At 53.0% G+C, this 14715-nt stretch overlaps 5 protein-coding genes across 5 annotated transcripts; 2 read left to right on the top strand and 3 right to left on the bottom strand.

Annotated features, from left to right (window-relative positions):
* Positions 1 to 1016: 1016 nt before the first annotated feature.
* K460DRAFT_398657 (uncharacterized protein) lies at positions 1017 to 7966 on the bottom strand. The gene is made up of 6 exons (XM_040936210.1): positions 7782 to 7966; positions 6498 to 7733; positions 5564 to 6447; positions 5439 to 5509; positions 4418 to 4611; positions 1017 to 4274 (listed from the first exon to the last, which is right to left on the bottom strand). The coding sequence occupies exons 1-6, from the start codon at positions 7810 to 7812 to the stop codon at positions 1435 to 1437; spliced, it is 5256 nt and encodes a 1751-aa protein (XP_040783282.1). The 5' UTR covers positions 7813 to 7966; the 3' UTR covers positions 1017 to 1434.
* A 122-nt stretch (positions 7967 to 8088) lies between these two features.
* K460DRAFT_294496 (ribosomal protein S19/S15) lies at positions 8089 to 8570 on the top strand (the record flags this gene model as incomplete). Its single annotated transcript, XM_040929492.1, has 4 exons — positions 8089 to 8131; positions 8201 to 8216; positions 8268 to 8447; positions 8528 to 8570. The coding sequence occupies 4 exons, from the start codon at positions 8089 to 8091 to the stop codon at positions 8568 to 8570; spliced, it is 282 nt and encodes a 93-aa protein (XP_040783281.1).
* Positions 8571 to 8832: 262 nt separating this feature from the next.
* K460DRAFT_410131 (transcription initiation factor IID, TAF10 subunit) lies at positions 8833 to 9547 on the bottom strand (the record flags this gene model as incomplete). Its single annotated transcript, XM_040937338.1, has 2 exons — positions 8833 to 9240; positions 9293 to 9547. 2 exons carry the CDS (start codon positions 9545 to 9547, stop codon positions 8833 to 8835), a joined length of 663 nt encoding a protein of 220 aa, XP_040783280.1.
* Positions 9548 to 9740: 193 nt separating this feature from the next.
* K460DRAFT_370681 (uncharacterized protein) lies at positions 9741 to 12148 on the top strand. Its single transcript, XM_040934210.1, has 2 exons — positions 9741 to 11122; positions 11266 to 12148. The coding sequence occupies exons 1-2, from the start codon at positions 10200 to 10202 to the stop codon at positions 11819 to 11821; spliced, it is 1479 nt and encodes a 492-aa protein (XP_040783279.1). The 5' UTR covers positions 9741 to 10199; the 3' UTR covers positions 11822 to 12148.
* A 1356-nt stretch (positions 12149 to 13504) lies between these two features.
* On the bottom strand, positions 13505 to 14495 carry K460DRAFT_191295 (uncharacterized protein). The gene has a single exon (XM_040927122.1). The coding sequence runs from the start codon at positions 14274 to 14276 to the stop codon at positions 13644 to 13646; it is 633 nt and encodes a 210-aa protein (XP_040783278.1). The 5' UTR covers positions 14277 to 14495; the 3' UTR covers positions 13505 to 13643.
* Between the last annotated feature and the right edge of the window lie 220 nt (positions 14496 to 14715).

The raw sequence follows: 14715 nt of genomic DNA, 5'->3' as shown, positions 1-14715 counted from the left end.
GTCATAGCGGTTGCACAATGTAGCTGCCGGCGGCGAGCAGAGCTTCGTCACGACGCGTGTCGAAGGCGATGGAGCAGGGAGGCTGACGGTTGAGGCGTGGTGGGTCAGTGGGCCATGGCCGGTCTGGGCATGTGGATGTGTATGTCGATGTCGATGTCGGTGTCCAGGTGCTGCGGCGAGTCGTGGGTGCGGCGTGAAAGAATGTCGCCTTGGGCGGGCGGGCGGCGCAGGCGGTGGGGAGGGAGGAATGCGGTGTGGCGATGCTAGCAGTGAATCTCTACACTGCTCAGCTGGGATGGAGAGGACGAGGACAGGGAGGGAGGAGGAAGAAGAGGGAGCGGAAGAGAGAGAGAGAGAGGTAGGAAGGTGGTCGACTCGTAGGACCGACGCTAGAATGCCAGAATCCCTGTCTAGGGAAGCCGCGAGCGAGAGAGGCGCTGCCCGTGCAAGAGAGACCGACGACGCGGTAAAGGCAAACCAACCCTCCGCAGTCCGCAGTCCGCAGTTGACCAAGCATCCATTCACTCTGCCTGTGCCTGTGCCTGTGCCTGCGCCTGTGCCCGTGCGGCCTATTTCCAAGCAACGCGCAATCCTCGGGGTTTATTCACTTAACGGCTGATGATATGCTTTGCACCCTGAAATGGCCCTCTGGCGTCTTCCCCACAGTGCCACCAGGCTCGATTTATCAGCACCACCACGACGAGCCCGGCGTCATGGCAGCACGCAATCTCCATCCCATCCAGACGTCTGTAGTAGCCATATCGTCCCATCATGTCCTATCCACATCTTTGCTCTTCCTCCTAGGCTGTGCTATGCCAGCGAAGCATCATCCGCACCTTCTTCTGCGCCCCGCCTTCTAGAAGTCACGAGTTAGGCAAGGCGTATCCACATCGCCTTTGCCGACAACATACAACGGCAACAAGATCAGACCAACAGTGCTTGCATGACAATTGCGTCTTATTGCTATGTAAACCTTTAGAGATGCTGTCGACTACTCTAATTATACCATTATTAAAGACGTGAGTAACATGCCGACTGAAAGGAGACAAGATCCCGTCCTCGCCTTGACAACGCACCCTCCTTGTCCTTTCCGCCAATCCACCCCTACTCAAAGATATGTCGTGAAAAAGAGAAAAGAACCCGAAGACAGCTGCTTGTAGACTCGTTGTATCATGTTGCTGTTAGGCTGTAAAGCGATAATCTCCATGCCCTGGCCCAGACGACATTGCCAAGAAACATGTCCATATAATCCTATACCTGGTAAACGTCGTCTTCGCCAGAAACAGAACCGACGACGTCAATGAGACAGCGAGAGGGGAAAAAAGCCAGAAGAGCATGTTGAGATAGGCGAGGTTGAAAAGGTCGACTGGTCTATCCAACGAGTCGTCCCGACATGGCCGACGAAAAAAACGTCATACCAAACCATGTCCATGATCAGGTCCCAGTGTTCCTACGGTGCGCCTCGATTTCCTTCATCTCCGTCTGCTTGAGTTGATGGAAGCGCTGTCGCCACTTCTCCGATCGCTTCACTCGGTCCTCGGGCGACATGGCGCGAGGGTCGTCTTTCTTGACACGTCTAAACTTGTTGGTCACCTGTTCAAGCTTTGCTTTGGCAGGGGAGTGCTCCCCGGACTTCTTTGGCGAACTCGGTGGCTTGAGGGGCGAAGATACTGTCGTGTCACCTCCACCAGCCGTAGCCTTCTGCTTGCCTTTGCTGCTTGATGGCTTGAAGCAGGAAGCCGTGACTTCCTCCGTCTCCACTGGGATAGGAGCCTCGGTAGACCGATTGCCCGTGGAAGAATGACTGTCCTCGATATGCGTATCGTTGGTCATCTCTGCCAGATCATCCATAGCACCATCCAGTCCTGACAAGCGATGGTCAGCGAAGACCCGGATAGCGGGCGCGTTGTCTGCTCGGAACCCGCTAGACCCCATCTCTTTGGGAGTCGGGTAGAAGCGCTGCATGGACAATGGAGTGGAATAGCCACGGTTCTGGAGTTGGTGTCCAAAAGTCTGTCGTGAGGCTCCACCGCCCGAGAAAGAGTCTGTGGGGGATGGATTACCTTTGTCCTGCATCCTCATGCCCATGTCATTCTCGGTACATGGAACTGCAACGAGCCGTTGCTCAGACGCGAATCTGTCTTGGAACATCCCAGCGGGGTTGAGAAACTCCCCCATGCTCGAGGCATTGCGCTGGCGTGGGTCATGCATAGCTTCGTTGCAGAGCATATACGAAACTGGGGCATCCTTAGAACCTTCGCGTGGACTGTACACAGGAGCCCGACGGTTATTTGCCGTCGGGTTGCCATTCGCCATCCGGATGTTTTCCTGGCTTCCTCTTTGGGTAATATTGCGACCAAACGTCATGCTGACCGCGGAATCGTGAGGCATAGACCCAGCAACGAGGCCCCGGAGCGAAGGAGTGTGAGAGTCCATGCCTCGTGCGTACACATCGCGAGCAGAAGACTCAGCTTGGCACTTCTTAGATTCATCCGACAGGAAGTGCAGGAGACCCTGTATATACCCTTGCAGAACTTCGGGGCTGTCGGGAATACCAACATGGTCGTAGCCGGCCTGGTAGCCCTCTTGGTACGTAGATGGGACATGCGTCACGGCCTTGCTGGAGAAAGGCCACTTCTCTTCCGCGCTAGTGCGTTGGTTCGAGTCTGTTCGCAGAAAGCCACTCTTACTCGAGGCTGAATTCGAGGCTTTGGCACCCATGGCAGGACCTTGCTCGAAGGTAGCAGCGGGGGGTTGGCGCGCTGCCCCTTGCAGCAAAGACGAAAGAGAAGGCTGTTTACCGAAAGTCTCAGGCCATGAAGTAATTTTGGACACCGGTTCGTTGTTCTTCGAACGACCTGAATGAACCTCATTCCACGGACTGGCAGGCCAATGCTTCTCTGGTGTAGACGGGATAGCCGTATTCTCGTTGGAGGGCGGTTCGGCTTCGTTGGACTGCGGGGCGACTCGGGTAGATGAGTGTTCATGTGTGTTCGTAGGAAAGAAGTCTGTTGTATCGATGCTTGACAGGCTATACTTCTGGGATAGGGTTCGACGTTCGTGCTTGTCCGGCTTTGACGTCTGTTCCACACGCCATGGTGACCGCTTCGGCGGCGAAGGTGTGGGTGGAGCAACATCATGAACAGAGTTCGACTTGAACGCTGGTTCGTAGGTGGGACTCTTTGGATCCAAAGCAGATATGGCTTGCTTCTTGGTCTCTATGTGAGGCGGCTTGATCTGGACGGCATGAGATCGACGGCTCCCTGATCCTGGGGAATGAGGGGCGGTCGTCGGAGTTGGAACAAAAGGCGTCGGTTCTGTGGTGGGAAACCCAGGGAACACACCAAACGGCGGCTGGTACATTGCCATAGGCGCGTATGGATTTGCGGCAGGGAAGGCGTACATGCCCTGAGTAAGTGGCTGCTGGAACGGAGGGAAGGGCGAAGACACCGGTGCTGAACCTGCGACTGTACCAATTGGACCGAATGAGTTCGGCTGAACAGAGGTAGTAACGTCGGTTTCGAGGGCCGTAATCTGCTTTCGGAGCGCATCGAGTTCGACAATCAAGCACCGCTTCTTTTCGATCATGCTTGCCCGCCATGCCTCGCCCTGGTGATTGGCTTGCAGCACTTCGGTCTGCTCCACGGTTCGGAGCTCCTGCTTTTTGAGTGCCTGCTGGGCTTTGAGGGTTGGGAGATCCAAGCCTGCGAATGGTGTCTGAGTGTTGGCACGCGGTGGGCCAAAGGCTGCACCAGAGAGGGCTCCATGACTTATCAGAAGAGTTGGGTCCGAAGCGTGTTTTGCCGTCGGTTGTTCCATTGCTGATGCACCACCCGAGGGCATCGCGGAATTGGGTGTATTGACGGCGGGAAGCGCAAACATCCTGTCGCCGACGAAGACAACGGGTTGACCGCCAACGACCTCAATTCGAGCAGTGTTGTTGATGTTGGAATTGGGTTGCGCGGACATGACGTTGCCCGGAGCGACACGCAAAGCTTGCGGCTTGTAGGTGTTGTCACCAAAGCGGGAGGTGCCTAATGGCGCGAGATCGCTGGGTACAATTCGACCACCTGCAGTTACTCGCATGCCCGGTGGACTGCCGTGTTCTTTGAGAAGCTTCTCAGCCTTGCCACGCTTGACCGAAGGGGAAGGCGATGGCCTCTTTTGGGATGCGGCGGGAGCAAACGCCGGCACGTCGGAGGGTCGTAGACTTCTATTGGAAGATCTACTAGCCAAATTTGCGGATGCCGATGCGGAAGGGCGAAGAACGTGTTCTATGTGGTGAAGCGGTTAGTATTACTGGGATTGCTATGAAAGAACGAAGAGAGATGAGTGGGTCAAGAGGCGAGTATGCTGATTCATCAAAGTTGTAGGGTAAGTGAAGTGAAAGGTGAAAGGTGAGAGGTCGAACACTGACCTTTGATCACATCCTCGCTGGCGAATCTGTCAATCGATACAGCTGATTCCGAGACCGAGTCGCGGAGTGCGAGCAGCTCCTCGACCTTGTATGCGAGAGACATCGCGGGTGGTCCGTCACCCCAAGTAGGCAGCGTAGGCAACGAGCCGTCGTTTCGATCAAGCGTCGGTATCAGAGGCCAATCGAACAGCGGACTAGACAAACAGCGAGAGTTGAGATGGTGTGATGCGAATATCCTGAATCGTCAGCTAGAACCAGTATCGTTGCATATCTTGTAAACAGTGAAGCATAGCTCGTCATCGTGAAAGCTAAGGGACCAACAACAGTTAACGTACCCCAAAGCTGGTCGATGGGAGGTGCGAAGTGAACAACAAGCGGGCGACGGCTATCCAAAAAGCCGAGCAGCAATGCGAAAGAAGACGGGGCGGAACAAGAAGATGGAGACAAATGAGTGTGTGTATGAGAGGGACGGAAGAAGCTGCTTGGTAGATAGTTATAGCCTCCATCTTCGCTGCACCTCCCCAAGAGTGATGCACGGCCTCAGATCTAGGAAGGGGAGACGGTGTGAACTGCCGAAGCGGAGAAGGACAGAGGAAGCACATCGTGGGCTCCAAATAATAGAGAAGCGATGAGTCGTCATGGCCATCGAGATTCAACACAAGGAAAGAGCTGTAGCGCTGATTCATGAGCCACTGCACGCGGACTTCGACGAAGCAACAGCAGATGCAGGCAGGAAAAGCTGGGACCTAGCAGAATTGTAGACTCAACTATGAAACATGGACACCTACTGTACTTTCCGGTGGTGGTTTTGTAAGTCCGGTGCTAGTTACATCTCACTTAGATCCCGAGAAACCCAGTCATACATCGTTTTAGGCACCTTCTAGACGCCTTCGCTATGCATGCCATATACATAATCCATGACGCCATATTCGTGTTATCACATTACCGCTCTATGGTGCTTCTCTGAACACTCCAGTTACTCGTAGTTGCAACGCTAATTGAGATGGCTGGCACTGCCTACTTCCTGCGCGTGCTTCGAGTAGTCGGCGGGTCAAACGCGGCCTCATCATCATCGGAGATCTCATCGTCGCTCTGTAGTCATCATTAGCAAGCAGTATCATGTTATAGCACTAGATTATCACTTACAGGCTCAATAACCTTCCTTCCGCGCGATGGTACGGCTCGCGTGGGCTGACTGCGCGGCGTAGTTGTTTGTGAGAAATTCAAGGTCGATTGTTTGGACATAGCTGGCGCCTTTGCTCGCGTGGTAGCTGCCTTCTTCACTGGTGACTTTGCTCGTGCTGCTGGTGCTTTCGCAGTAGTCTTTTTTGCGGGAGCCTTCTTTTTCGCTCCAACGAAAAGATCTTCTGCGCTCTCGTCATCATCATCGCTGATCATGACTATGTCGCCGTCCTCATCGTCGTCATCCTCCTCTTCCTCAATCACCTTCTTCTTTCCGCGACCGCCTTTGGCCGCTGGAGCGGTTTTTTTGGTGGCTGCAGCCGGTTGACGGGTGGTACCAGCTGCTTTACCACGACCACGTGCAGCAGGCTTCTTCGTTGGTATAGAACCTAGGCTTTCGCCATCATCCTTCTCTCCTTCATTGTCAGAACGAACCAGAGCAGCAGGCTGCTCAGCCCAAGGACCATCGAAATCGCTATCCCAGCCACTTGGCTTAGGTTTGATCTTCGCTTTGCGAGTCTTCTTGAGCTGTCCAGAGGCGAACAAATCCTCTAGTTTTGATCGGTACTGATCCATCTCATCTATTATCTTAGCCTCGTCGACGTCGTTGGCATCCATCAAGTGCTTCAGCTGGCTGGTCAGACTATCGCTGACGAACGTCTCCATGGCGTGTTTGTCATCCTTGTCTACGAATTGGGTTACAGCGTCTCCGAATGAGTTTTGTGGCAAAATCGTCAAAGTCTGTGCGGTGAGGAACTCCTTGACTAGCTTATCCACCTTCACAGAATCGATCGACAAGTCGGCCAGCACTTGCTCATCCGGCATTTCGGCGTTGTTCTTCAGAGCTCCTGCAATGATATTAGAGACAGATCAACGTCGACGGAACGACGGGACTTACGATTCACTGGTTTCTTCTTTCGGTGGAATTGCACCACATCATTGACATTTGCGACCTTGCCCATGAAGCGATTTGAGATGCGCTGAGGATTCTCGCAATGAAACTCACCCGGCTGAGGAGCTGTGTATTCAACGCGTAGGCGAACAAGAGGCTTTGGAACCTCAATGTCATCCCCCTCTTCTCGATCAACCTGGAGATCGAGCCAGTCTCGCTTGGCTTCTTCTATCAGATTTTCGATGACCTTATTCAGGTATTGGGTAATCTTTGCACGGTTATCCGTAATCCGCCAAATTTCCTTATCCTTGATTTCCTTCTCTTCCGCCAGCACAATTTCCTTCATGATGAAGGGCCGCACCGTTTTCAGGCGAATGTTCTCGCTTGTGAACTCTTTGCCTGTAACGCTTAGGATACAAACGTGCTTTGGTACCGCTTCTCCGGGCATGAGAGACGTAGCAACTGACGATCCAGGTTGCATGACGTGGAATCCCATTTCAGGGTTATACCGAGGGTCAATTAGGCACTCGTGCTCATGGCCCCATACTACTAGATCCATAAAGTCTGGTAGAAAGTTCTCAGGAAGGTAGCTAGTCGGCGTATGGGCATGATGGTTCTGGTGAACGCTCATCAGGTTGAACCATTCGTCCTTCCGTGTCCCTGGTTGGAAGAACTTGACGTTTCCGTCTCGCCATGTGTGGAAAAGACGCTCATCTCGAACATTGCTCAGGCCGTATAGTGCAAGCTTCGTTCCGCCTTTCTGTAAGAGTACCGGCTTGACCGCAATCTTGTCCACCTCTGGGGTACGCCCGAAGTAATTGACGAAACCGGATGCCTGCAACAAATCGAGCGGAGAGTATGAACCTTCGCCAGATGGATCGTCATGATTTCCATGAATCGCAAATACAGGTATCGCGATGTTGATGTCTTCATCCTCGTAGTTGACGTGATCGAAGATTCCGCCAAAGTTCTCGCTTGCATCGCTCAACATTTCCAACTCGCATGGCTTCTCTCCGAGACAATTCATGCGCAACGACCGCATGACCTGGTACATCGACTTCCTCGACGGCTTATTCTCGTGAAAAAGGTCACCAGCATGCAAGACCATGTCCACATCATGCTCTTTCGCTAGGCACATAACCTCGTGGAAGGTTTTCCAGCTATCGTCCTTGCGTTCCGCATCGCGTTCGTTGTATCCGACATGGCTGTCTGTGGCGACGAGTATGCGAATGGTGTCTGCTCCTATACATGTGTTAGAGCCTCTATCATCCTATCGAGGTTGCAGCATACCTCGCTGCGGACCGCGTGCTCGTGGCGGCATGATGGGCACTCTGTTTGTGTGGGAAGGTTGATCAATGCTTGACTGAGGCGGCAATTAAGGTGTTCAACAAACTTGAAGAAATGTTTGCAGGCACCGGGGCCTCTTTATGCATAAACCATCCCACTGCAGGTGTACCACTGACGGGCAAACGTTCACTCCCGCGACGCGCTTCAGCCTAGGCCAAGCCATTAGCTGCAGCCACGTCATCACGTGATCGAGATATGGCGGAGAATCTGAAAACGGTCGCCGACCTCATCTTTCACGCCGTACGCTGCAATGTTTCCCACGAGGGCGCTCTGCGCTCGATCGGTCTGGAAAGGTAAGTGATCCCAGGTAGATTTAGCTGGATGCAAGTGTTGTGGATGAATTGAGCTGATCTGTCGCATAGGGCCCAACATTGTTCCGTAAGTTGATACTCGCAAGCCCTCCATTCGGCATCATCTAATCGCTCCAAGTCTCCCAATTGTACGAGCGGCACCGGGCGCGAGAGTACCCCCAATCAAGACGCAAGCACGCTCTGCGACGATTCTTCCAAACTTTGTCGGCCTGAAGTTTCAGATACACAACGGGAAGAACTACCTAGACATCACCATCACTGAGGATATGGTTGGACATAAGCTTGGAGAATTTGCACCGTACGTCCCGACTTACAGTCCTGTACTGCTGCATCTGGTATTGAATGGCGAAGAAACAAGACTGACAAGTAATCTTGCAGAACACGGAAGCAATTCACCTATAAGCAGACGAAGAATAAATAAGGGCTGGGTCGCATTTGCATCAAATGGGAGTTTGGGTATCATTGGTGTTTATCTAGAACCCCCATTGTGTACTACTATTGTACAAATACGATCAGCCCTGTTATAGGGTGGAATATCGCAATGTCCTGATGAATGTCTTGCGCCTGTGATAATACTGACCACCCAACGCCTATAATGCAAATTCTCAAGTGCGCCAGCTTTTCTATTTGGTCAGCTCCTCTTGCACGATCATTGCTGTGCGTTGAGACCGCGTCGAACCCCTTTACCGGTAGAACTCGCCGCGCTTGATGTTAACGCCATACTCTCCCACAGCCATACCCAGGTCCTCCATAGTCAGGACGGTCCGTCCTTGACTACCGCCTTGGCCACCGCCGCCATATCCTGGCCGCTGGATACCGAGATTGTAGTCCTTCGCCTTCGCGGCGCTGTCCTTTCCACCCTGCACTCCACCCGGTGCGGCTGCTCCTGGGGGCCCACCTGCACCGCCTATAGGATTGTTACTCGTACTGTTGGATGACCGGATGCGGGAGAACTGGTATGCGTCGGCTGCGATGTCCGCGATGAACTTCTGTGTCGCGAGCGCGAGGAGGCGGGCAAGGTGAGGCGAGGTCTGAGGTGGTGGTGGGAGGCCGGCACGTGTCAGGTAGTAGTTCGTGACTGCGTCTGGTATCTAGCATCGCTGTTAATGTCATGGTCTCGTTTTATGGATGGGCGAAGCTTACGATCGGCGCATACTCATCCATCTTTCCTAGAAACTCCCTTAGAGTTGCATCCTTTTTCGCAGGTATCCGTGCCTCAAACGTGGCAGTTGCATCTGACACTCCGTTTACTGCTGCGGGCTCTGCGTCGTTTGCGCCGTCAAGGTTCATCGCATCGGCCTGCGTCGCGTCTTGCTGTATTTCATCTTCCACGGTAGGGTCCAGCTCTTCGTTTACCTCCATGTTGGTATCGGGCGGTTGCGAAGTACTGTCGGACATTGTTGCGGTGGAATGTGAGTTGCGGGCGGCACGAGCGATATGACGTGGGGAGGGTTTGAACGTTGCGGAGACAATGCGGGAGTGAGGTGAAGGGAGAGTGCCAAGACATCAGATGCGGACGGCGTGGGGGAGCCAATCGGAGTGGTCAAAACTCAACATCAGCATTTGAGAACCCCCCTTCATCTCCCCCGCACGTCAGATGGGTATTCTATGATTCCCTGAGGACTGTCCTGTGCTACTGAGGCGTCCGTTCTTTGGATTGATGTGATCACTGACCCACACGCGGCGTCAGCAATTGGCTACGTTCCAAGAGCAAACGCCAGTGACGCCGCCTGACTTAGGCAGAAGAATGAGGCTCAGCTTGGTGTCCGCTAAAGGAGGTTTTCCAAGCTATTATATATGACGAACGAGTTATACCGACACTTTTTTGCCACGGTATCTGTCACTGCATCCGAAACAGCGACTTGTCTTCCCACAGTCAGCACATTGCAGCCCACACACTGAACCGAAGATACCCACGACCCGGCTTCCAGAGTCGACGGTTGGACGCAATTTCGGCTCTCTCGCATTCTCGCATACAGACTGACTCCAACGTACGCCTGTGCTATTGTCACTAACTGTGGTACACTGGGATTTGACAACAAAGATTACGATGGCGGTACTGACCGACCTGCCAGCTGAGCTCCTGGAACAGATCTACCATTTCCTCGGCAGTATTGACGATGTGCATTGTTTTGGACGAGCTTGTAAAACGACCTACCATAACATTAAGCGACAGAATGTTTATGTTGAGATCATGCGTTCCGTGGTCCAGCATTCGCCCCAACATCGATACGACTATCAGCTCTGTAGAATGCTCAACCTGCACACGAGGATTGTGCATCATTTCGAACAAAATGGGGGCCATCTTCCAGTTACCCGAACGAATGCACTTGGTTACACGCTCAACGAATGGGAAAACGCTCTCGCGTTGGCAAGTGTACCAATTACATGCGAGTCCAGCTTATGTTCAGAATGCCTGCCCGATGAAATGGTGTATGAGATCTTAGCTCGGTATCAAGGATTACGGACCCTCGAAGATATATGGCTGGAGAGGCAGCTCAACGAAAGCGACTTCCTTGCAGTAGATGGCACCTCGGACGCAGACCAGATCATGCAATCTTTCCACACTCTCGTCGGGCGTGCAGAGGAGTTTCGAGATGGCGATATCTCTGCACGTAACTCGAAGACACCCGAGACTAAGTCTTATACCACGTTTAATGCTGACCAGCGAGCACGATTCTACTCGGCTGTTGTATGTGTCTGGCTCTTGAATGAGATCCGGTGGGTGTTGACCAACTTCGCGTACCCAGGTGGCTTCAACATTCCGATTATGGTATTGGAGGGCTGCAGGGAAAATATTGCGAAGCAAAAGAGCACATGCTTACTTGATGAGTTGGATCAACACGCTATATTTACTTTCATGTACCACCACTTGCTCCCATCGTACGGCACCTTTCTCGCTGATCGAGATTCTTCAAAGCTGCCATTCACTTTCTGTTCGGACTTCATGAAGGATAGCCCTCACTGTATCCGGTACGTATATGCAGAGTACAGTTGAAACGCGATTCTAACCTAGTCTTTACCAAATGGCAATCAGGCTAGTGACAATACATCACCAGATGGCTAGGGACACATGCTACTAGAAAGCAATTAACAAGACTAACATCTCCCAACAGGCTGTTGCAATTATTTCTTGCCGCCGGTCAGACCTACCTGCAGCCACCTGACCTGATCGACCTCATTGTCCGCTCGAAGGTTTCCCGTAGAGCCCCCTATCCCCTAATGACGCTGCCGGTCTCGACCGAGAACTGGATCCGGCCGTCAAGGGCCTTCGCCTTACCACACCACTTCGGCCTCTGCGACAATCGCTACAAGAGCTTGATCCAGCGAGCATCTCTCATTCACCTCTCACTCATCATCCGCTCGTCCTTCCACCAAACACAAGACGATATGTCGCAAAACAGGCTCACCGCGCCTGCGCTCAGCCAAGCACCCTACGACCTAAAAGATCATGCGAGGCAATATTTTACCGAGAGAGCCATGGTAGCGTTCGAGCTGTATGAACAGCGTAGCAGCGGGCTGAGGAACATCAGAGACGGGTTTTGGAAGGTATGGGATAGGGTGTTGTGGAGTGTCTGGTGGTGGGCAAATAGTGAGGAGAAGGCTAGGGCCAAGATGGAAAGGTGGAGACAGCGACGACAATGGGTAGGTGGACGGATACCGAGGGCGTAAGATGGGTTCGTTGGAAGAGTTTGATCCCGGGTGGAAGGTAATGTTCCATTGAGAAGTTGGAGTGACAGCGGCCGCATTCATGATGGAGAAGAGCTGATTGTTGGCCTTGCAACTAATGCAAACTAGGCGTGTTAGTTGACTGGGATGCTTTCGTTTTGGCTTGTGGCATCTCGGGTGTATGTTGTAATGAGGATGTTTATCAATGTCCGGCCACCATACAAATTGAGAGACACATAGCAGGATTCACGACCAACTTTAGTTTAGCTTGAGACTTACGGATAATTTGAGTCCTAAACACTTCGCGGATTCTTCAATCGTAGAACCGAGCCAGAATACTATTATTGCTTTGCGACGGTTTAAATTGGACACTATGTGCGTCGACTTCCTCCTACCCAAATGACTCTCCTGCTACTAGGCAGAGTGAATGCAGGTAGTTGTGATGTTCTAGTCTGAAAGGTTAATGAAATCGGCATGGAGAATGAATATCTGATGAGACGGTACATTTGGAAACGTTCTCTTAGAGTGGACACAAAGTGGTCGCATATACCAAGGCTTGTCTTCTTGGACAAGCGTTGAGACACAAAGACATAGGTCTCGAGTTGATAGGTAGTCTAGGTCCATTTCCTCGTGATAGAGTTTCCTAAGGTCCAATCGCCTTCCCGCTGGCTGAGAGGTTCTATAATGACGAATCGTTGTTGAAGTGCGAGCTCAGCCGATAACGACGACGCGGCGCCAGTAAGGCTTGGAAATGAAGCGGAGAGGAGTATCTATGGACACTTCCAGTAATTCCTCCGTGCAAGTCTGGGGCCGACGATGTGTAATAGGACTACAGAACTCTTAGGGCGATCACACGCACCCGGTATACGTACTTGAATATCCAGCAGCAATCTGTGATATTGCATTCCTGGCTAAATAGCAACCGCTACACTGGGCCTCGAGGCGACTCCAATTGTACAGGCACATGAACCTTCAATATCGAGACGTCGGCTTTAGGGTTCCAAGCAATTTTTAGCAATTTGTCAGTTCCAGGAACGTTTATTTTTGGAGCGTGGCTTGTCTGAGACATGCGGGCCGGGACGAGATAACGTCGGACTAAGCGTTCATTTGCCGGGAGTTTTTTTAAACACTTTGTTTGGGGAAAATTGATTCGAGGAGATTTGCTGATGCTGCAGCTGATTGCTTCCAGGTTTGAATCTACTTTCTCGTTGCAGGGTCGCTGCTTCAGGAGAGAGAGCAACAAACAAATAAGTGACGATGTTCAGCAAAGGCCATACTATGTGCATGTCGAGTCACTAGGGGGAAATCGAGATTTATGCCTGCTTTTGATTGCACAGTGCATACCTAGGCAGACCTATCATATAAAAGCAGGAGGAATTGGGCGAAATTGGGGGCTACTGCTTCTCACTCATCGGCTCACGGTCCACTGGCCACGGCGAGCTTACGTATGGTGTAAGATGATGGCCCAGCACAGGCATCGCAAAAGCTCACGGCGGCACAACGCGATGGATCCGCAGTTATTCAGGCAGGTGATAGTAATTATGTAGGCCATATACTCGGCAAGATTCGGGACGTCAATGGGCCGTGATTCCGTTGTGCCGTGGCACAGGGATCCGTCGCGAAAGCAAGCTTCGACCTGGCAGAGGAAGAGCCAACAGCGGCCCTCACCGAGGCGCCCATGTGTAGGGGGAGTTCGGGTGCCGTGGGCAGTAGGGGTGGTTGGGCTCTGGAGCTGCAAGAGAGGTCGTGGCTATGGTGGTGTATGTAGTATGTAGTGTGTAGTATGTATAGGCAGCCATTCCAGCGAGGGGTGCACGAGACGTCATCAGGGCATGCCGGATGCGCGTCGGAGCAAGTGATATTGGGCCATTGCAACGAGAAGCAGGGCGACGGCGAGGGCAGACAGCATAGAGGCTAGGCGGCAGGCCTGCACGTCTTGGATTAGACACTCTGCAGCACGTTCCTCTTCCTCGGGCGCGCAGGTTGTGTGTGTGATGAAGTTGCCGGAGCGGGCTGTCGGAGCCACCACCTCTAAACTAAAGAAAAATTCGCGCTTGACAGTGACCCTTCCCCTCCACCTACGCTTGCACCCTTCGCACACACGACGGTCAATATTGTCCACTCTGGCCCTCGGTCTGCCTTGAGCTCGTCGCCTACGACCCTCGAGACGCCGCCTCAGTCGCCCCCCGTCGTTGTTTGCCTGCACCAGAGACTCGCCTGCATCGTCGGCTTTTGTGTGCCTGGAGCCCGCCGTACCCAGCACCCTCCTCGTGCTCAACACCCACTGCCCAACCGACCTCTTCAACGCACCGCCTACGTGTCCGCTGCTTGCTCGCCGCACGAGTCTGCCCAGCAGCCTACTCACACTTGTCCCAGAGGTTAGTCCGCATACACACCACCACCGTGCCCGCCGCACACTTGCACCCTGCCCACGCCCGCGCCTGGAGCTCCCAAGCATATTACCCTCTCCTCTCGCCTTGCACTTCTGTCATAGTCTGAACAGAGCTTCTGGCTTCTCTGCACGCCCTTTCACAGCCCGGTGTTCACCCACGCAGTCGACTCGATCCTTTGTGTGCGCAAAGGCGTCACAGTCCTCCAGCAGTGGTACCGAGCACTCGTTCCCCCTCCCCACCATCCACTCCTCTCCAGTACCCCGCGCTCTGCACGTAGTAGGGCTACTGCGCGAAGACCAAAAAAAAAATCCGCCAGTCCCCAATATCAGGCTTGGTGGCAGCTCAGGGCATTGCGTGCGGGGAGGTTATTAGACACCTCTCCGGACATATCAGCACCAGCACCTGTGTTGGCCAGCTCATTGCAACGCTCCCACTGGGGCTAGCAAGCACTAAATCTCGCCTTCTCAGCCAAACTCCACTGGACGCACATTCTACCACTGCTAT

This window comes from Cucurbitaria berberidis (genome assembly GCF_010015615.1).
Source record: "Cucurbitaria berberidis CBS 394.84 unplaced genomic scaffold K460scaffold_6, whole genome shotgun sequence".
Classification (NCBI taxonomy): Eukaryota; Fungi; Ascomycota; class Dothideomycetes; order Pleosporales; family Cucurbitariaceae; genus Cucurbitaria; species Cucurbitaria berberidis.
Note: the sequence above shows the minus strand (reverse complement) of the source record. Positions and strands in the feature narration are given on the sequence as shown.